This window comes from Culex pipiens, chromosome 1 (genome assembly GCF_016801865.2).
Source record: "Culex pipiens pallens isolate TS chromosome 1, TS_CPP_V2, whole genome shotgun sequence".
NCBI classification, from domain to species: domain Eukaryota; kingdom Metazoa; phylum Arthropoda; class Insecta; order Diptera; family Culicidae; genus Culex; species Culex pipiens.
Genome location: NC_068937.1, coordinates 26,135,633 through 26,158,297, shown reverse-complemented (window position 1 = coordinate 26,158,297; position 22,665 = coordinate 26,135,633). Strand labels below are relative to the sequence as shown.

At 37.5% G+C, this 22,665-nt stretch overlaps 2 protein-coding genes across 3 annotated transcripts in view; one reads left to right on the top strand and one right to left on the bottom strand.

The window, feature by feature from the left end:
- Positions 1–19,927, top strand: part of LOC120413331 (probable ATP-dependent DNA helicase HFM1) — a 76,435-nt gene extending 56,508 nt beyond the window's left edge. The window contains exon 9 of the mRNA XM_039574106.2: positions 19,703–19,927. The gene's annotated coding sequence lies outside the window, so the exon portion shown is untranslated. The remainder of the gene's footprint in view (positions 1–19,702) is intronic.
- Positions 1–22,665, bottom strand: part of LOC120413332 (uncharacterized) — a 113,165-nt gene that overhangs the window by 25,296 nt on the left and 65,204 nt on the right. For both annotated transcript variants that reach the window (XM_052706579.1, XM_039574108.2), the window contains exons 3-4: positions 20,518–20,615; positions 14,922–15,293 (exon numbers count right to left, since the gene is read on the bottom strand). In XM_052706579.1, the coding sequence (XP_052562539.1) occupies positions 14,922–15,293; positions 20,518–20,615 (470 nt within the window). The remainder of the gene's footprint in view (positions 1–14,921; positions 15,294–20,517; positions 20,616–22,665) is intronic.

Below are 22,665 nucleotides of genomic sequence, written 5' to 3'. Positions count from 1 at the left end.
TTTGTGACTTTGTGTATCTTACTAAGACACACATTCTGGCCAAAAATGAACTTCCGGTGGCCACCGGAAGTGCCCACTAAAAAAAAACTGACACCAATGGTATTCCGGGTCTATAGGACCCAGAAATGTTTTCAGCTGCCAAAATTCGAGATTGTAACCGATTTTGGATGTCTTGACCGCAAATGAAAGGCTAGGATGTCTACTTTCTGAATCCGACCGGCAGAACCGGTTTTGGACACCGTGGCCACCGGGAACCTGCTATAACCGAAAAAAGTCCTTTTTGAGGCCCCTACTTTGAGGACCTGTATCTCCGAAACGATTGCACATAGCAGGTTGCTTCCGGTTGCATTTGACAGATAATAACCTGAATTTTAAGCCCCAGAAAAAATAATTGGTCCATAGTGGCCACCGGTTCCGGTAATCCGGAACTTCCGGAAAACTTGATTTTTGCAGTTTTTGACATAAAACCGTCACACAGACCAGTATTTTGAAACGGATTATTTTACAAATCATTGCAGAAGGATACTACATACTACCCCTGACTGTTTGGTATCGGTTCTGGCCAACTCTGGCCAATCCGGAACCGGTTCCAGGGTACCACTAAAACGGTTCCAATAATTGTCACGCTAGAAACCCGTCATGTTGCATATCAAACTTCATGAAATTGCATGTTATGACCATCTGAGGTCATGCCGATGTCCTCTGACCCATCCTGGTCACTCCGGAACCGGTTACCGGTGGCCACTGAGGGACACTATCGGAATATGCATAAACCCTATCATCCGACGTATCAAACTTCATGAAATTGAAAGTTATGACCATCTGAGGTCATGCCGATGTCCCCTGACCCAACCTGGTCACTCCGGAATCGGTCACCGGTGGCCACTGAGGGACACTATCGGAATATGCAATAAACCCTATCATCCGACGTGTCAAACTTCATGAAATTGAAAGTTATGACCATCTGAGGTCATGCCGATGTCCTCTGACCCAACCTGGTCACTCCGGAATCGGTAAACCGGTGGCCACTGAGGGACACTATCGGAATATGCAATGAACCCTATCATCCGACGTGTCAAACTTCATGAGATTGAAAGTTATGATCATCTGGGATCAAGACGATGTCCTCTGACCCAACCTGGTCACTCCGGAACCAGTTACCTGTGGCCACTGGGGGACACTATCGGAATATGCAATAAACCCTATCATCCGACGTATCAAACTTCATGAAATTGAAAGTTATGACCATCTGAGGTCATGCCGTTGTCCCCTGACACAACCTGGTCACTCCGGAATCGGTTACCGTTGGCCACTTGGTGACACTCTCTGATTATGTAATAAACCCTATCATCCGACGTATCAAACTTCATGAAATTGAACATTCTTACCATCTGAGGTCATGCTAACGTCCTTTGAACTTATCTGGTCACTTCGGAATCGGTTTCCGATGGCCACTTGGGAACACTTGTTGAATATGCTAGAAACCCTATCATCCGAAACTTCAACTTACCTTACCTGATCAATCTGGAACCGGTTACCTATGGCCACTGAGGGCCACTCCGGGACCGGTTACCAGTGGCTTTTGGGGAACATTATCGTAATATGCAATGACGGCATATCGAACAACATGAAATTGAACAATATTACATCTAAGGTAATTACGCTAACATCCCCTAACTCTATCTGGCTTTTGGAATCGGTTACCGGTGGCAACTGGTGTACACTTGTGGAATATGCGGAATAGAAACCCTATCGTCCGACATATCAAACTTCATGAGGCCGTCTTTCTCTCAAACCGAGTGTTGCCGAGATTTGGGTGCAGAAACTCTTTCATCTAACCTTTGATTTTGATATTTTAGAAATTATAGACACGCAAAAATCGGTATTTTCTCGGATAGCTAAGCTGCACTATTGGCGTTAAAATCCTCTAAATGCGAATCCAAACATGTTTGGAACTTGCTACTCGGCATGTTGTTTTGGGTACCAGGATACTGCGGCATTGAAGGCATTGAAATGGCTGATGAACTTGCCAGACTTGGCTTATCAAACATATTCGTGGATCCCGAGCCGTTCCTTGGAATCTCAAAAACAGCCGTGGAGCAAGAAATAACTAATTCGTCGCTTGTGTGCTATCTATCTCCTATCTTTTTACAGCAGACGTATTACAAGATAGCACAAGTGACGAATTGAGGACAATCGCAAATTGCTTCAATCTGGTGCGAGATGCGTGGATTAAGACAAGCGTAAACTTTTATCACTCCAAGTCCTTCAATTACCAAGAAACATCTTGGCTTAAACCATAGGGAACTACAAATACTCGCAGGGCTTCTAACAGGACATTGTCCTGATATATATCACCTGCACAAAATCGGCATGGGGCCTAACAACCTCTGTCGTTTTTGTTTAACTGAGTAGAAAGCTCGGCACATTTACTCTGCCGGATAAATGGATAAACAATGTCTGCAAAATAACCCCTCGTCTACCGATCCCATGGATACGAGTAATTTGTAGTATGGACTGTAACCAGGGTATATTACAAAAGATAGCCTTCTTAGGTGGTAGCACAAGTGCCCAATGTGAAAAAACGTTTGATATTGATAGCCAGATTAAAAACTATAGGAATGAGAAAATGGTGAAAGATTTGGTGTCAAAAATATGTGTAATATTACATCAGGATTTGGGTAATTTTTATCAGTTTCTGGTGAATTTTCATTAGGTTCACATTTTTACACATTTTTTAGGTAAAATTACTCAAAAAAGTGGTTATCCAAATTTTCAACATTCCAAAATTCACATATTTTTTGCTGTGCGATACAGAAGGATACAGATGTTGGCATAACCTGGGATAGTAATAATTTTCAATTCTATGAAGTTTGATATGTCGGATGTTAGGGTTCTAGCATATTGCACAAGTGTCCCCAAGTGGCCATCGGAAACCGATTCCGAAGTGACCAGATAAGTTCAAAGGACGTTAGCATGACCTCAGATGGTAAGAATGTTCAATTTCATGAAGTTTGATACGTCGGATGATAGGGTTTATTACATAATCAGAGAGTGTCACCAAGTGGCCACGGGTATCCGGTTCCGGAGTGACCCGGTTGGGTCAGAGGACATCGTCTTGATCCCAGATGATCATAACTTTCAATTTCATGAAGTTTGACACGTCGGATGATAGGGTTCATTGCATATTCCGATAGTGTCCCCCAGTGGCCACCGGTAACTGGTTCCGGAGTGACCAGGTTGGGTCAGAGGACATCGGCATGACCTCAGATGGTCATAACTTTCAATTTCATGAAGTTTGACACGTCGGATGATAGGGTTCATTGCATATTCCGATAGTGTCCCCCAGTGGCCACAGGTAACTGGTTCCGGAGTGACCAGGTTGGGTCAGAGGACATCGGCATGACCTCAGATGGTCATAACTTTCAATTTCATGAAGTTTGACACGTCGGATGATAGGGTTCATTGCATATTCCGATAGTGTCCCTCAGTGGCCACCGGTTTACCGATTCCGGAGTGACCAGGTTGTGTCAGGGGACAACGGCATGACCTCAGATGGTCATAACTTTCAATTTCATTAAGTTTGATACGTCGGATGATAGGGTTCATTGCATAGTCCGATAGTGTCCCCCAGTGGCCACCGGTAACTGGTTCCGGAGTGACCAGGTTGGGTCAGAGGACATCGGCATGACCTCAGATGGTCATAACTTTCAATTTCATGAAGTTTGACACGTCGGATGATAGGGTTCATTGCATATTCCGATAGTGTCCCCCAGTGGCCACAGGTAACTGGTTCCGGAGTGACCAGGTTGGGTCAGAGGACATCGGCATGACCTCAGATGGTCATAACTTTCAATTTCATGAAGTTTGATACGTCGGATGATAGGGTTCATTGCATATTCCGATAGTGTCCCCCAGTGGCCACCGGTAACTGGTTCCGGAGTGACCAGGTTGGGTCAGAGGACATCGGCATGACCTCAGATGGTCATAACTTTCAATTTCATGAAGTTTGACACGTCGGATGATAGGGTTCATTGCATATTCCGATAGTGTCCCTCAGTGGCCACCGGTGACCGGTTCCGGAGTGACCAGATTGGGTCAGAGGACATCGGCATGACCTCAGATGGTCATAACTTTCAATTTCATGAAGTTTGATACGTCGGATGATAGGGTTCATTGCATATTCCGATAGTGTCCCTCAGTGGCCACCGGGACCGATTCCGGAGTGACCAGGTTGGGTCAGGGGACATCGGCATGACCTCAGATGGTCATAACATGCAATTTCATGAAGTTTGATACGTCGGATGATAGGGTTCATTGCATAGTCCGATAGTGTCCCCCAGTGGCCACCGGTAACTGGTTCCGGAGTGACCAGGTTGGGTCAGAGGACATCGGCATGACCTCAGATGGTCATAACTTTCAATTTCATTAAGTTTGATACGTCGGATGATAGGGTTCATTGCATAGTCCGATAGTGTCCCCCAGTGGCCACCGGTAACTGGTTCCGGAGTGACCAGGTTGGGTCAGAGGACATCGGCATGACCTCAGATGGTCATAACTTTCAATTTCATGAAGTTTGACACGACGGATGATAGGGTTCATTGCATATTCCGATAGTGTCCCCCAGTGGCCACAGGTAACTGGTTCCGGAGTGACCAGGTTGGGTCAGAGGACATCGGCATGACCTCAGATGGTCATAACTTTCAATTTCATGAAGTTTGACACGTCGGATGATAGGGTTCATTGCATATTCCGATAGTGTCCCTCAGTGGCCACCGGTGACCGGTTCCGGAGTGACCAGATTGGGTCAGAGGACATCGGCATGACCTCAGATGGTCATAACTTTCAATTTCATGAAGTTTGACACGTCGGATGATAGGGTTTATTGCATATTCCGATAGTGTCCCTCAGTGGCCACCGGTGACCGATTCCGGAGTGACCAGGTTGGGTCAGGGGACATCGGCATGACCTCAGATGGTCATAACTTTCAATTTCATGAAGTTTGATACGTCGGATGATAGGGTTTATGCATATTCCGATAGTGTCCCTCAGTGGCCACCGGTAACCGGTTCCGGAGTGACCAGGATGGGTCAGAGGACATCGGCATGACCTCAGATGGTCATAACATGCAATTTCATGAAGTTTGATATGCAACATGACGGGTTTCTAGCGTGACAATTATTGGAACCGTTTTAGTGGTACCCTGGAACCGGTTCCGGATTGGCCAGAGTTGGCCAGAACCGATACCAAACAGTCAGGGGTAGTATGTAGTATCCTTCTGCAATGATTTGTAAAATAATCCGTTTCAAAATACTGGTCTGTGTGACGGTTTTATGTCAAAAACTGCAAAAATCAAGTTTTCCGGAAGTTCCGGATTACCGGAACCGGTGGCCACTATGGACCAATTATTTTTTCTGGGGCTTAAAATTCAGGTTATTATCTGTCAAATGCAACCGGAAGCAACCTGCTATGTGCAATCGTTTCGGAGATACAGGTCCTCAAAGTAGGGGCCTCAAAAAGGACTTTTTTCGGTTATAGCAGGTTCCCGGTGGCCACGGTGTCCAAAACCGGTTCTGCCGGTCGGATTCAGAAAGTAGACATCCTAGCCTTTCATTTGCGGTCAAGACATCCAAAATCGGTTACAATCTCGAATTTTGGCAGCTGAAAACATTTCTGGGTCCTATAGACCCGGAATACCATTCGTGTATGTAGAAAACGAAGACCATGGCCAGGTTAAGGATGCCATCAAGAAGCTGAAGAACAACAAAGCGGCTGGGAAGGATGGTATCGGTGCAGAACTCATCAAGATGGGCCCGGAGAAGCTGGTGTTCTGTTTGCACAGTCTGATAGTCAGGATCTGGGAGTCAGAACAGCTACCGGAGGAGTGGAAAGAAGGAGTGATATGCCCGATCTACAAAAAGGGGGACAAGTTAGATTGTGAGAACTACCGTGCCATCACAATACTCAACGCGGCCTACAAAGTGTTCTCCCAGATCCTCTTCAGCCGTCTATCGCCGATAGCAGAGGATTTTGTTGGAAGCTATCAAGCCGGATTCGTCGTGGGGAGATCGACGACCGACCAAATCTTCACTGTGCGACAAATCCTCCAAAAGTGTCGCGAGTACCAAGTCCCCACGCACCACCTATTCATCGACTTCAAAGCCGCGTACGACTCAGTCGATCGCGAAGAGCTATGGAAAATAATGGACGAAAACGGCTTTCCCGGGAAGCTGATAAGACTGACCAGAATGACGATGGATTGTGCTAGGTGTTGTGTGAAGATATCGGGTGCGGAATCGGACTCGTTTCCTTCACTCGGGGGGCTTCGGCAAGGTGATGGGATTTCTTGCCTCTGTTTCAATGTGGTACTGGAAGGTGTTATGAGACGAGCGGGCTTCAATATGCGGGGCACGATCTTCAGCAAGTCCAACCAATTCATCTGCTACGCCGACGATATGGACATTGTTGGCAGAACGCTCAAGGCGGTTGCTGATGCGTACACTGGCTTGAAGCGGGAAGCAGAAAAGGTTGGGCTAAGGGTGAATGTTGCGAAGACAAAGTACCTGCTGGCAGGAGGAACCGAGTCCCTTAGGGCTCGCATTGGACCGTGCGTTACGATCGACGGCGACGAATTCGAGGTGGTAGAGGAGTTTGTATACCTCGGATCGTTGGTGACGTCGGACAACAGCTGCAGCAGGGAAATTCGGAGACGCATCATCGCTGGAAGTCGTGCCTATTTCGGTCTCCACAAGAGCCTAAGGTCCCGGAAATTCTCCCTACATACGAAGTGCTCCATCTACAAGTCGCTGATAAGACCGGTCGTCCTCTACGGGCACGAGACGTGGACAATGCTCGAGGAGGATCTACGAGCGCTAAGCGTATTCGAACGTCGAGTGCTCAGGACCATCTTCGGCGGCGTATTTGGGAACGACGGATGGCGGCGGAGAATGAACCACGAGCTTGCGCAGCTCTACAACGAACCAAGCATTCGGAAGGTCGCGAAGGCTGGACGGTTGCAGTGGGCGGGTCATGTTGCTAGGATGCCGGAGCGACCCGAGCAATTGAGCCAGCGGAACCAGAGGATCAACCCTGCGAAGTTGGTGTTTGTGTCGGAGCCGGTAGGAACAAGACGTAGGGAGGTGCAACGCGCGAGGTGGGTGGACCAAGTGGAGAACGATTTGGAGAGGGTGGGTGCCCCGCAAAACTGGAGACAAGCAGCCATGGACCGAGCTTGTTGGCGGAGAATCGTGCAGCAGGCCAAGCTAATGGTGTAGCGCCAACAAAAGTAAGTAAGTAAGTAAACTGAAGGAATTGAATTATTTTTTTTTGAACAGTTGTACTCTGCCGCTCCAATCTAGTCCGTCCCATATGTATTTTTGTCAAAAATGAGATAAACTTAACTAAAGTCTTGTTTTCACATGTTATTTTAGCCTATTGAATAAAAAAATAATGTTTGTTCTAATAATTCCAAAATAAATATGACTTTCACGCTGTCCCATATGCAAAATAAAGGCAAGTCAGTTCCTCATATAGAAATGTCTCGCAAATCGTTTGAGTGGATGCAGAATTGTTTAAATTTTACAGAGTATGAAAATATCAATATCTGATCGTTTCTGGAGAAATATTTCAATATTAAAAGTGAAATAATACAAAGCTTTTGTGCTTTTTTCTTGTGCAAGGGAAAACCACGTATAGAAAAAATAAAAATCATACCGTTATGGCTAATGCCCACAACATACAATTAGGTATATTTTGTCTTGAATGAATAGGCTTGATCCAGATTCTGGAAGAGATCCCTCCTCCGACAAGCGGAGTTTTTGAAATTAATTTCAAGGGTTCAGCAGTTGAGATTTGCAGTCACATGTGAGCAGTTCTCTAGGATTTCGGTCATTCGATTTTTTTTGTATTTTTTAATCCGACTGAAACTTTTTTGGTGGCTTCGGTATGCCCAAAGAAGCCATTTTGCATCATTAGTTTGTCCATATAATTTTCCATACAAATTTGGCAGCTGTCCATACAAAAATGATATGTGAAAATTCAAAAATCTGTATCTTTTGAAAGAATTTTTTGATCGATTTGGTGTCTTCGGCAAAGTTGTAGGTATGGATATGGACTACACTGGAAAAAAATGATACACGGTGAAAAAAAATGGTGATTTTTTTATTTAACTTTTTATCACTAAAACTTGATTTGCAAAAAAAACACAATTTTTATTTTTTTTTATTTTTTGATATGTTTTAGAGGACATAAAATGCCAACTTTTCAGAAATTTTCAGGTTGCGCAAAAAATTTTTGAGCGAGTTATGAATTTTTTAATCAATACTGATTTTTTCAAAAAATCGAAAATTGGTCGCAAAAATTTTTCAACTTCATTTTTCGATGTAAAATCAAATTTGCAATCGAAAAGTACTTTAGTAAAATTTTGATAAAGTGCACCGTTTTCAAGATAAATCCATATTTAGGTGACTTTTTTGAAAATAGTCGCAGTTTTTCATTTTTTTAAATTAGTGCACATGTTTGCACACTTTTGGAAAAAATATTTTTGAAAAGCTGAGAAAATTCTCTATATTTTGCTTCTTCGGACTTTGTTGATACGATCTTTAGTTGCTGAGATATTGCAATGCAAAGGTTTAAAAACAGGAAAATTGATGTTTTTTAAGTCTCACCCAAACAGCCCACCATTTTTCAATGTCGATATCTCAGCAACTAATGGTCCGATTTTCAATGTTAATATATGAAACATTTGTAAAATTTTCCGATCTCTTCGAAAACATTATTTTCAAAATTTCAAGATCAAGACTAACATTTTAAAAGGGCGTAATATTGAATGTTTGGCCCTTTTGAAATGTTAGTCTTGATTTGAAATTTTTGAAAATATTTTTTTCGAAAAGATCGGAAAATTTCACAAATGTTTCATATATTAACATTGAAAATCGGACCATTAGTTGCTGAGATATCGACATTAGAAAATGGTGGGTTGTTTGGGTGAGACTTAGAAAACATCAATTTTCCTGTTTTTAAACCTTTGCATTGCAATATCTCTGCAACTAAAGGTCGTATCAACAAAGTCCGAAGAAGCAAAATATAGAGAATTTTCTCAGCATTTCAAAAATATTTCTTCCAAAAGTGTGCAAACATGTGCACTAATTTAAAAAAATGAAAAACTGCGACTATTTTCAAAAAAGTCACCTAAAAATGGATTTATCTTGAAAACGGTGCACTTTATCAAAATTTTACTAAAGTACTTTTCGATTGTAAATTTGATTTTACATCGAAAAATGAAGATGAAAAATTTTTGCGACCAATATTTCGATTTTTTGAAAAAATCAGTATTGATCAAAAAATTCATAACTCGCTCAAAGATTTTTTGCACAACCTGAAAATTTCTGAAAAGTTGGCATTTTATGTCCTCTAAAACATATCAAAAAATAAAAAAAATTAAAAATAGTGTTTTTTTGCAAATCAAGTTTTAGTGATAAAAAGTTAAATAAAAAATCACCATTTTTTTTTTACCGTGTATCATTTTTTTCCAGTGTAGTCCATATCCATACCTACAACTTTGCCGAAGACACCAAATCGATCAAAAAATTCTTTCAAAAGATACAGATTTTTGAATTTTCACATATCATTTTTGTATGGACAGCTGCCAAATTTGTATGGAAAATTATATGGACAAACTAATGATGCAAAATGGCTTCTTTGGGCATACCGAAGCCACCAAAAAAGTTTCAGTCGGATTAAAAAATACAAAAATTAAAATTGAAGAAAAAAGACCGATTTCGTAGAGAATTGCTCATGTCATTTGCCTCTGAAGTATTTGCACAATTTCTGGTGTCGTTGCTGGTCATATTTTGATATCTAGAAATTATATCAAAATCTGGAAAAAAAAAACAATTTTTTATCATTTGGTAATCAATATTCATACTAGGGAAACTACCAAAACAAACTTGGAAATGACAGTTGAACCAGGTTGAACCTCTGGTGTAAATGTTCAAGCCTACCTTGATACCATGACTGACCTGCCTTTATTTATGGACAAATAAAGTCAAGTCGGTCCTTTGTTGAAATTTCCACAAATTTACCTCCAAATTGTTAGTTTTTTAAAACAAATTTATGATAGTGGTGTTTATTAGACTGATGTTGAAATAACTGTATGAAAAACTGTATAGAAATTGTTGATTTAGAATGAGAAATATGGTGAAACTTTTTTTGGGTTTCAAACAGCGTTATCTCAGCACTCACGGACTAGATTGGAGCGGCAGTACAGTCATCCCACATATTCGGAACAACCACAAATTCGGAACACTTTTGTGATAATTTGTCAATAGCATGCCAAATGAATCTTTTTTGGTGACCCTTCTATTTTTAGGACCTTTATTTGGACATTCTCTTGCTATTTCACTAGCAAAAGGAGTTCTTTTTGAATAAAAAACTGCATTTCGAGACTGTTTTGTTCAAAGCTGCAAAACACTGCCTCTAAATTGCCTGTTCCATAATTGTGGGATGTTATTGTGCCTCCCACAATTGTGGAACACCTGAATTTAACAGATATTTTCACAAAAAAGTTTATCAGACCATTTATAAAACATTATTTAGCTTTAGTTTCATTGTTTCTAGTGTGTGAAGTCATTATTTTGTAGAAAATATGTACTCCTGGAGAGAATCAAAGTTTGTTTACATCCGTAAGAAAAAAGTGTTCCGAATTTGTGGATTTCAAGGGTCAAAGTTTATCTTCAAAAACTTGATATAAAAGTTAAAATTTGCAGTTGTTCGATACAGCATTCGAAAGATCGCAAGAAAAGCTTTCAAATGAAGGTAAAAGCGAATCATTAAGTTCAATCATTGATTTACTATGATTTTTTGAACATTGACCGATCTGTAAACTGTTCCGAATATGAGGGATGGCTGTACTGGTGTATAATACATTTATCAACTTTTTTAACACTTTTCCACTCTTACACTTTAAAAAAACCAGTTGGCAGCATGATGTAACGCCACGTCCCTATGGTAAACAATTTCAATCTTCTATTTTTTTTTGTTTTTTTCAATAATATTCATTGATTTGACTATGTAACGTAAGCGCCATTACGAAAAAGCTTTTTAAATTGCAGACCATTTTGCAGGAAATCGTAAATCGCGAGTTCTAGAAGATTTTTGGGATTTTTTCGTTGTATAAAAACATTGTTCCTGAGGCAAAAACCTATCGAAATCTGAATGATCTCGAAGGTTTCCGCAACATCACCTTTTTTGAGACACACTTCTGACCAATCTTTATAACGTCATATAAACCACGTGCACACTCTAGAACACGTTCTAAACTGCTACTCTCATTGCCGTACAGTTTAAGCCATGTACAACAGAGCACCCACCTTTTCAGTTCCATCGCAGTGGAAAATTGAGGTGTTCCGAGGAAAAACGTGATAAAAGCGAGTGAAAAAGTGTGCCGTTGAATTACGGGAAAGGGCGCACCCTCTCCCCTCATATGAGTTTATGCACCCGCGCTCTAAAGCACGGTAGAAGAACCTTTTGCATCGAAACTGTGAAACCTATTAACATCGTCACGTACTTTTTTTTAGGTGGAATGAAACGTATCATAGACTTAGTTGCTTGAAAAGACCTAGTTAAAATTTATCTTAGAAGCAGCTTTAATTTAATTTTATTTTCCCAAATTTGGCTTGATGACATTATTTGAAATTTAAGAACTTACCTTGAATGTTTTGCTAACTCGAATTTAAAAACAGCATGAGTAACCACGCCAAATCCCATAATCATGACTGATGATCGATCATGATTCACGTAGACTTGTATCAAAACACAAGAAACCAGCTGTTACAAGTCAAGTTTTTGTACCCGTCATCGAATGAAGTCATCAACTTTGTGGCCTAAATAGCGCACATTTTTTTGCAAAACAATAACTTAAACTCTGCTCACAGTACAAAAATGTAACACCCAGCGAATTACTCTTCAGTCTTCACGTGAAACCAATTCCATTAAACAACAACTAAAAGTGCAATAAATAACTGAATAAGTTCGTTGCTCACTGAATCGGAAAAAGCACAACGTGTTCGGTGGTGATTCCAGCCGAGACTGGCCCCAAACGGGCAAGCGTGTGTCGTTTAAAATCATGTTATGTCATACTCTGACAACAACGACAACAATCGACAGAGAGATAGAGACCGAGGTACAACATTGGATCATTGTGTACCTTTGCCGGGTCAAGTTTATCTAAATATTTTGGATAAGCAATGGATCAAGAAACGGGCGTGCGCGTGGTTTGTGTGCCGCTAACACGGTGCACGTGTTGGCTTGTGAACAGGTGAAGAACATTAAGATAGTCTATTTTTTTAATGCTTCTGAATCTGGGAGCCCTGTGCCCCCTATTTGAATGTTAAAATCGAATTTTGAAATTCAATATTTCGTATGTGCATCTGCAAAGTTTAGATTAAATGGGAAAATTTAGGATGGTACAATTTTTATTAGAAGATGTTGTCACTTTGCGAGGTTGAGGGGTGGCTTCTAGTAAAAAATAGCCAATATTAAAGAATTCATAATAATATTGTTTTCCCTGAACTTAGTAAAAAATGCAAAGGCCTTAAAGATACATGACCTTAACACAACTTTTTTTTACATTAACCCCTTCCCGCCAAGAGCAAAATCGATTTTTTTTACGTTTTCCTTGCCATTTTTTAAAGCCTTGCCCAAATTGGATGAAATTTGAATTGGAGGAATTTTGATTTTTTGCCACCCCCACGACCTTGACCAGAGCTGAGAGACGAAAACTTTAAATAAAATTTGTACCAGCCTAACTGCCCCTGATAGCATAAATGTCCCATATGCATTTTTCAAATTAACGGTGCACATCAACCAGAGCAGTTTTATCCCATTCCCCAGAATAGCCCATTCCCCAGAATGATCCATTCCCCAGAATGACCCATTCCCCAGAAATGTTTAGGATCTTGAAAAACATGTTATATTTCCCATTTTGCATAACGCCGTTTGGCATAACGTAATGGTGCATAATGGTCAATTAGCATAATGATATTACATTTTCAACATTAATTCAATATTAGAATCGCTTTAAAGATGACAGCGTGACTGCTGCTGATACTAATTGATTTTTTCCTTCTTTAAATATAATCTAATCTAATCAGACCCTAGCGCAGCCAATCTTTCGAAGGGATCCTGGAGAGTGCCTTAGGTTAGATGACGCCTAGCACTCTTCTTGTCATTTATTAACAGCATTTTTGCTTGCCAATCCAAAGGACGGGGGATCGAACTCCGACTCGGGCGACTTTGATTTTTCGTTCATATTCATCATTTCAAATTTTTGTGCTCTTAACTTTCTCGTTGGGAGCAGATGGGAATCGAACTCAGAACCATTCGCTTACAAAGCGAACACCATAACCAGTCAGCCACGGCCGCTCCTCAATTGATTTTTTCCTTCTTTAAAAAGGGAAAACTCTCTTTACTAGGGATAACTGCTGAAGGAAAATTCAACTTTTGTCGGCATGTTGCGGTTATCATAAGTCAAAAGAGTTTTCTCTTCTTTAAAGAAGAGAGAGTTCCATTTTAAAGGGAAAGTTAGACTTTTGTCAGCAGTAATGAGAGTCGAGAGAGTTTTCCCATCTTTAAAGAATGGAAAATACAACTTTTAAGGGAAATTTCAACTTTTGTCAGCAGTTATCACAATAAAACCGAAAACTTTAAAACTGATCACTTTTTGAAATAAGGTACATTTGTAATAGAAAAAAACTTTTCTGGGGAATGGGATATTCTGGGGAATTAGTTTCTGGGGAATGGACCATTCTGGGGAATAGGATTCAGGGGAATGGCATTCTGGGGAATGGGATAGAACCACCAGAGCTTTTGCACCAAGATATTTGTTACAGATTTTATACAACCGTTCGTCGCTCAGCATCTGGAACTCGTTCCTGATGAGGATGTTGGCGGATGTTGATGTACCACTGGTCGTGGCACCGGAAGTACCGGAACGGGTTCGCACTGGTGATCTCGGAACATATCCGGGATGTAGTAACTTTTTATCGATTCCATCTGTTTTAGAAAAAAAATATTTTGAAAAGCTGAAAAAATTCCTACAATTTTTTTCTGTATGACATTGAAAATCGAGTAATTTGTTTTTGAGACACAGCCTCACAAAGAATTGATTGTGAAAATAGTCAAACTTTGTTAGAAATAATTCTTTTCTTGCAGTTTTGAAAATATTTCATTTGCGAAACAAAAAACTCAGTGCAAAAAGCAGCTCTGGTTAATGTGCATCGTTTAATTGATTACCAATGCAGAAAGACATTTTTTTTATAAACACGACGAGTGCCGAAAAAACAAGTTTGCAACGAGTTGAATAGTTTTGCTATTGCGGAAAACACCCCTTTTATTTGACTTTTTTAGTGAAATAAGTTTAGTTTTCCCGCTTGCAGTTTAAAAAATATTACAAAAATGGATGATAAAAAAGTAATTTTTGCAACTTGTTGCATAAACTACTATTCAGTACTATTATTTTTGGCGAGAGTTAGGGAATTACAGAAGAAGTTAAGTGATTCACAACGGAATTACAAAAAGATGCTTTTATGAAGCAAATTTCTCCAACTAAATTTCACAGCTAACTTTCGTCCCAACGTGCAATTGTCGATGCAACCTGGCGACAATCGAAAGTCACCCGCGGTCGCCCATCGATGTACAACTTGCAAATTAACCATAAATACGATGCACTCTTCATTTTACGACCCGCATTCCCCAGAAACATTACGTAAAGAGTGAAATTCGCGCGTCAACTCTTGCGAACTTTCTCTCCGACCATGTGTGTGCTTGTGTGCTCAAGATGGTGAAGAATTTCAGGTGCTGATAAGAACACATGACGATAATAGCCAACACAAATTAAGACCACTTATTAGGGTTCTACTCACCCGTCGTCCTCGACCTCGTTGATGGTCAGTATCTTGAACTTCTTATCACCTCCTCCCGCTCCTACTCCGACGGGCAGCTGGACCAGTTTGCCAATTTTGACGTTGTTGCCGTTGCTGGCAAAGCCGTAGAACAGGTTCGGTGCGGAAAGCGAGGCCAGCTGGCGGTTGTCGACGAGGGGCCGGGAGTGCAGGTTCTGATGCTGCTGCTGCTGCAGGCGCCGGATCGACGTGATGGCCATCTTGGAGGGATCGTCCGTGGCGTAACAGGAAGCGGTCGAGGAAGCGGACGAGGACGAAGACGACAGCGAGGAGAGCGATCGGTGGCTCAGCTGGTGGTGCAGGTTGCCCCCGTGAAGGCCCTTGGAGAGGTGGCTGCGGGAGGAAGGAGAGAGGGAGAGAAAGCAGATGAGACATTTGGTTAAAACATTGAAACATTATCGTAATTGGTTCTTCCCGGGTGTGTGGTGACAGCTAGAGAATGCAAACGATGCAATTGGCAAAACACAACACGCTGCGTAATTATTTGTGCAGATGAAATTGAGTAATTTGATGAACATCTGTTAAATTTCTTTTCAAGCATATGCCACGGCTCTTAAAATTGTTTCAAGTTGAGGCATTACATTGCACCACCACGCAAAATTTATGCGCTAAAACAATTCTGGAGTTTTTTTAAAAGGTCCAATAAACCAAATTTCCAGTTTCTGCTTTTTAGGTGTTTTTGAAACCGCCTTGGGTCAGGGGTATTAAAAAATCCCAAAAAGCAAAAACTAAAAATTTGGTTTATTGGACCTTTAAAAAAAAACTCCAGAATTGAATGATTTTTTTTTACAAAAGGATTTATTAACATTTTTTGCTTTTGCTTTGCTTGCCCCGACTCAAGGTGGTTTAAAAAAAGGCACTTAGACCTTAACCAAATAAGCTCAAATTTTCAGGCTAGCTTCTGGGGTCATAAAAATTTAAAACGAAACTGAACACTTTTGTCTTTATCATATATCCGTGAACCACGCTGCTGGCCACTCAAGTCGGGAGATCGGGAAAGTCGGGAAAAAGTCGGGAATTCGTCAAAATCCGCCAAAAATCGGGAAAAGTCGGGAATTCTGAGCTTTTTAAACTCTTGAATAAATTTTGTAATATTTTGTACAGTTTTCAAATTGAATTCACTCATTTCTGCTTTAGTAACTTACTTTAAATTTAAGGTTATTTTCACTATTTCAATATATTTGAGTATGGAAAAGCTGTCTTAACCTTTGAAATCTTTATGAATATTGGAGTTTTTGACACAGATTTCCATAATATTTTTTTATTAATCAAATGATCGCTTTTAATTTTTGTTCACAAAACAAGAGGTAAATTTGATGAAAAACTAATATAAAAATAGAGCGTAATGGTAATGGCCAGCTTAGAATTATGATTCTATTCCATTTTGTCACATAATTGAATATTTGAAACAGGATTCGAACTTGAGTTTGGCAATAGTTTTTTTTGGGTAAATATTTGTAATAGTTTAACTAAATTCATTAGGTAATTTAAAATGTGTTTTTTTCCCAAATATTGCCCTTGAACTTTTTTTTGTGAGTATGGATAAAATACCTACCATCGATAAAGCTTGATTTTCAGTTTGCGGAAAACTTAAATATCGAATAAAATCCAAAATTGAAAAAGATTTTTAGGTTTTGAAAACATAAAGAAAATATAGAAATTGCAAAAAAAATAATCCAAGAAATCCCTTCGAACAGTCACTTAAAATAAGTGGGAAAACATAAAATCATATCAAATTGAATTTTCATTGAAAAAAAAAAACAGTTAAATACTGACCACTAGAAAAATTAACATTGATCAAAAAATCCAATATAAAAAATTACATAATTAAAAAGGGAACTTGGCAAAAACATTTTCTTTTATGAATTCCTTGACATTTTTCTAAATACTTTGAATGAAAAATAATAGCAGTTACGTTTTAATCATTTTTTGATTTAAAATGATGATGAAGTTAAAAACAAATATCAAAAACTATACGTTTGCCAATTTAAAAAAAAACCATGGAAGTTATAAGTAATGTTGAACTTTCGATTATTTTTTCAAAGACTTATTGTTTGTGTTTCTACTCTGAATCATAATAATGAAATTACATTTTTGAAGTTTTCTTTATTTTTATTTATTTTTTTATTTTGTTATGTTTCTGAATTTTTAAAAAATGCCTATATTTGGATTTTTTTAATTCATTGAGATTTTTTTTTCTTTTTTTTTTACTTTTCTTATAGAAAGTTTTTTGTTTGAAATCATTCTTTAGATAAGAAATGCCTATTATTTGAGCATTCTGGAAAAGTCTGGAAAAAAGTCGGGAAAAAGTCGGGAATTTGAAAATGGAATTTGAGTGGTAACCCTGAAGTAGAGAATTCCAAGTATACTTGTTTGAACATTATTCTTTAAATCTTATATAATTTGGTAATATTTTGTACAATTTTCAAATTAACGGTGCATATCAACCAGAGCTTTTGCACCAAGATATTTGTTACTGATTTTTTAGTATCTCCAGAATTACAGGTGCTATCGATATAATTTTACATTTATCCCCTTAATTACTGGTTACAAGCTAATTAACATGAAAGTTTGACTATTGATCACTTTTCGAAATACAGTCATGCCTCGGTTTTGCACGCCTCGGTTTTGCACTGCCCCGGTTTTGCACCGTTCAGCTGCCTCCGTTATGCACGGCCCAGTGCTTAACTTTATCACAGAGCTTATGGGATTTTGGAGACATTGGCTTTAAACGTATGAAAAATCATGCAAACATCAAAATATTATAGTGTTTTGGAATCGGGATGATGTCAGCTATCCATTGAAATTATAATTTCATGGAAATTTTCACAAAAATATTTTGTGTATTTTTCCTGTATTTTGAAAATACAATGTTTCTCGAAAAAATACTCAAAATTATGGTTATTGCAATATGGGTATCAAATGATTGGATTTTTTTCATACATTTCGAATGCAAAATATTTTTTTTTCTAAACACTCAAAATTTTCACAAAATTACGTATTTTCGAAAAAATTACTCAAAATTTCAGTTTTTACAATATGGGTATCAAACGATTGGTATTTTTTTTAAACATTTCGAATGTAATAACAACATTTTTTGAAAACACTCAAAATTTTCACAAAACTACGTATTTTTGAAAAAAAATACTCAAAATTTCAGTGTTTACAGTATGGGTATCAAACGATCAGGATTTTTTCATACATTTAGAATGTAATAACAACTTTTTTTTTAAATGATCAAAATTTTCTCAAAACTACGAATTTTCGAAAAAATACCCCAATTTGCAGTTTTTTACAATATGGGTACCAAACGATCGGGACTTTTTCATACATTTCGAATGTGATAGCAACATTTTTTTAAAAATACTCAAAATTTTCACAAAACTACGATTTTTTGAAAAAAAAAACTCAAAATTTCTGTTTTTACAATATGGGTATCAAACGATCAGGATTTTTTCATACATTTCGAATGTAATAACAATATTTTTTTTAAATACTCAAAATTTTCATTAAACTACGTATTTTTTAAAAATTTCTCAAAATTTAAGTTTTTACAATGTGGGTATCAAACGATCATGATTTTTTCATATATTTCGAATGTAAAAACAATATTTTTTGAAAATACTCAAAATTTTCACAAAACTACGTATTTTTGTAAAACTTTTGAAAATTTCAGTTTTTTTACAATATGGGTATCAAATAATCAAATCATTTTTTTTTTCAAAAATACGTAGTTTTGTGAAATTTTTCAAGTTTTTTTCATTTTTTTCATAACTTTTGAAATGTATGAAAAAATCCCGATTGCTTGATACCCACATTGTAAAAACGGAAATTCCGAGTATTTTTTTTTTGAAAATACGTAGTTTTGTGAAAATTTCGAGTATTTTCAAAAAATATGTTTATTACATTCGAAATGTATGAAAAAATCCCGATCGTTTGATACCTTTATTGCAATAACAATATATTTTTGGTTTCTTTAGAGAAAAAAATGCTTTTTGGAAATACAGGCAAAATACGTATTTTTGTGAAAATTTTCATGTAATTAAAATTTCAACGAAAAATTGAAAATGGGATTTGAGTAGTCACCCTGTTATTAATGACATTTTCAACAAATTTGTTTAAAAGCAATTAAATTCGTTCATCTTGAAAATGTAAAAAGTTTTAATGAGATTGAATGATGTATTTTTCATATGAAAAGATCTCTCAGTTAAATTTAAGCTAAGATATATATGGGTATCGCTACCAACTTTACTTTATCTTGTGATTTATATCCTCAACTAGCTGTCGTGCTAACATTTTGTGCAGCTCACAAAGCCTCACGATTTGAATCCTGAGATATTCAATAAAAACCGAAAAAAATCCGTGCATTTTTGTCACTTTTCATAAGAAATAAGGTTAAATCTTGTCGTGCTATCTTGACACACCCTGAACATTGATGTTAGTGCGACAATTGGCCAAAGGGATTTCAGGTCAGAACGCGTTTGACACAAGTACGAGCTCGTCTACCGTAAACATTGATTATTATAACTCGTGACTCCAGCAACCAAACTCAACCAAACTTCGGGGCAATACTACAAAAATTCACTAATTTAGAACATAGGATCGCTTAATGTAAACCGCAGCTTATAAAATTAGCTAAAAATGGACAACAATTTCTCAACAAACTTCACAATTATTCTCTACGCTAAACCCCCCAAAACGTTAGAAGCAAACAGAGCAAATGTCAAATTGATCTGTTTCAGCTGTTGCCTAATTGCTCCAATGACCTTCCCCAGCAGCACAAGTTCGGGATCGCGTGCTCTCCAAAGGCCGCGTGGAGCCAGGTGGATGCTGGCAGGTCAGACATGCAATCGACAACGAAACCGGCCGGCAAAATCCACACAACATTGAAGAATGGAAGAAGTGAAGAAGATGAAAACTACACTTTTGCACGCACCTTTACTTTTTTGGCGTTTTTTTTTCTTTTCTGTAGGTTAGAAGGCGTCAATTTATAATTTTCAATCATTAAGCTGAGAAACAAAACAAATTGTGAGGAATTAATCGGTGTGTTTGTGAGTGTGTTGTTTGGTATTGAGTGGATTAGCTTTTTTTGAGTTTGGTTTGGTTGCGTAACTTTCCTGAAGTCTTCGTGTGCCTTTGACGGATGGAAATAAATTGATTTTTTTTCTACCTTTCTGTACGCGTGTGAGCACGATTGATTTTGGTTACGTTTTGTCCTATTTTTTAGACTTTGTATCGTTTTTGGTTGGGTGGTGTAATGTGTTACTTTCAAAGTAGGAAATAGCTCAAAGTAAAAACTTGATCAATTTCTTCCAAATTAAACGTATGGCAAAAAGAGCAGTTACTCGCTCCACCACAGTTGTGATCATCAAATTTAACCTTTTAATAGATAAAAGTACTTCCACGGTAAATGTTGACAAAACGATCAAAATTATGATGCAAAAACAACAACAACAAAAAACTGCACACCTCAACCCCGATCCATACCGATCGTGAGTGAAATCAGTACCAAAAGTCAACCCAGCTAAAAGATAAAGAAGAAGCGGAGAAGACACACCTGTACTTTTTATCGCCGCTGCCACCGCCGCCGTCACCTTTGAGACTGTCGAGCAATGCAGTTATCCACTCGGAACAACTTTTATGATCATCGCAGCGCTGGAAGAAGAAGAAAAATTCAAGAGACACGATGCATGTTAAATTTGACTTTGCAAAACTAGGTTTTCGTGACTAATGTGAGAAGTTCTCTGGAGTGTGATTTTTATTTTTGTTTTTTTTTGTCATTTTTGACGCTTTTATCGTTTTTGTCGCTTTTATCGTTTTTATCGTTTTTAACGTTTTTTTCGTTGTTTGGTATTGAGTAGATGAGCCGTTTTTGTCGGTTTGTAATTTTGGTAATTTTCGTCATTTTTGTCGTTTTTGTCGTTTTTGCCGTTTTTTGTCGTTTTTTTCGTTTTTGTCGTTTTTTGTCGTTTTTTGTCGTTTTTGTCATTTTTGTCGTTTTTGTCGTTTTTATCGTTTTTGTCGTTTTTATCGTTTTTAATGTCTTTTTTCGTTGTTTGGTATTGAGTAGATGAGCCGTTTTTGTCGGTTTGTAATTTTGGTAATTTTCGTCATTTTTGTCGTTTTTGTCGTTTTTGCCGTTTTTTGTCGTTTTTGTCGTTTTTGTCGTTTTTTGTCGTTTTTTGTCGTTTTTGTCATTTTTGTCATTTTTGTCATTTTTGTCGTTTTTGTCGTTTTTGCCGTTTTTTGTCGTTTTTGTCGTTTTTATCGTTTTTGTCGTTTTTATCGTTTTTAATGTTTTTTTTTTTCGTTGTTTGGTATTGAGTAGATGAGCCGTTTTTGTCGGTTTGTAATTTTTGTAATTTTCGTCATTTTTGTCATTTTTGTCGTTTTTGTCGTTTCTATCATTTTTGTCATTTTTGTCGTTTTTGTCGTTTTTGCCGTTCTTTGTCGTTTTGGTCGTTTTAATCGTTTTTGTCGTTTTTATCGTTTCTAACGTTTTTTTTCGTTGTTTGGTATTGAATAGATGAGCCGTTTTTGTCGGTTTGTAATTTTGGTAATTTTTGTCGTTTTTGTCGTTTTTGCCGTTTTTTGTCATTTTTGTCGTTTTTGTCGTTTTTGTCGTTTTTGTCGTTTTTGTCGTTTTTGTCGGTTTTGCCGTTTTTGTCGTATTTGTCGTTTTTGTCGTTTTTGTCGTTTTTGTAGTTTTTTTTCGTTTTTTTCGTTTTTTTCGTTTTTGTCGTTTTTGTCGTTTTTGTCGTTTTTGTCGTTTTTGACGCTTTAATCGTTTTTAACGTTTTTAACGTTTTTTTTTCGTTGTTTGGTATTGAGTAGATGAGCCGTTTTTGTCGATTTGTAATTTTGGTAATTTTCGTCATTTTTGTCATTTTTGTCGTTTTTGTCGTTTTTGTCGTTTTGTCGTTTTTGCCGTTTTTGCCGTTTTTTGTCGTTTTTGTCATTTTTGTCGTTTTTGTCATTTTTGTCATTTTTGTCATTTTTGTCATTTTTGTCATTTTTGTCATTTTTGTCATTTTTGTCATTTTTGTCATTTTTGTCATTTTTGTCATTTTTGTCATTTTTGTCATTTTTGTCATTTTTGTCATTTTTGTCATTTTTGTCATTTTTGTCATTTTTGTCATTTTTGTCATTTTTGTCATTTTTGTCATTTTTGTCATTTTTGTCATTTTTGTCATTTTTGTCATTTTTGTCATTTTTGTCATTTTTGTCATTTTTGTCATTTTTGTACTTTTTGTCATTTTTGTCATTTTTGTCATTTTTGTCATTTTTGTCATTTTTGTCATTTTTGTCATTTTTGTCATTTTTGTCATTTTTGTCATTTTTGTCATTTTTGTCATTTTTGTCATTTTTGTCATTTTTGTCATTTTTGTCATTTTTGTCATTTTTGTCATTTTTGTCATTTTTGTCATTTTTGTCATTTTTGTCATTTTTGTCATTTTTGTCATTTTTGTCATTTTTGTCATTTTTGTCATTTTTGTCATTTTTGTCATTTTTGTCATTTTTGTCATTTTTGTCATTTTTGTCATTTTTGTCATTTTTGTCATTTTTGTCATTTTTGTCATTTTTGTCATTTTTGTCATTTTTGTCATTTTTGTCATTTTTGTCATTTTTGTCATTTTTGTCATTTTTGTCATTTTTGTCATTTTTGTCATTTTTGTCATTTTTGTCATTTTTGTCATTTTTGTCA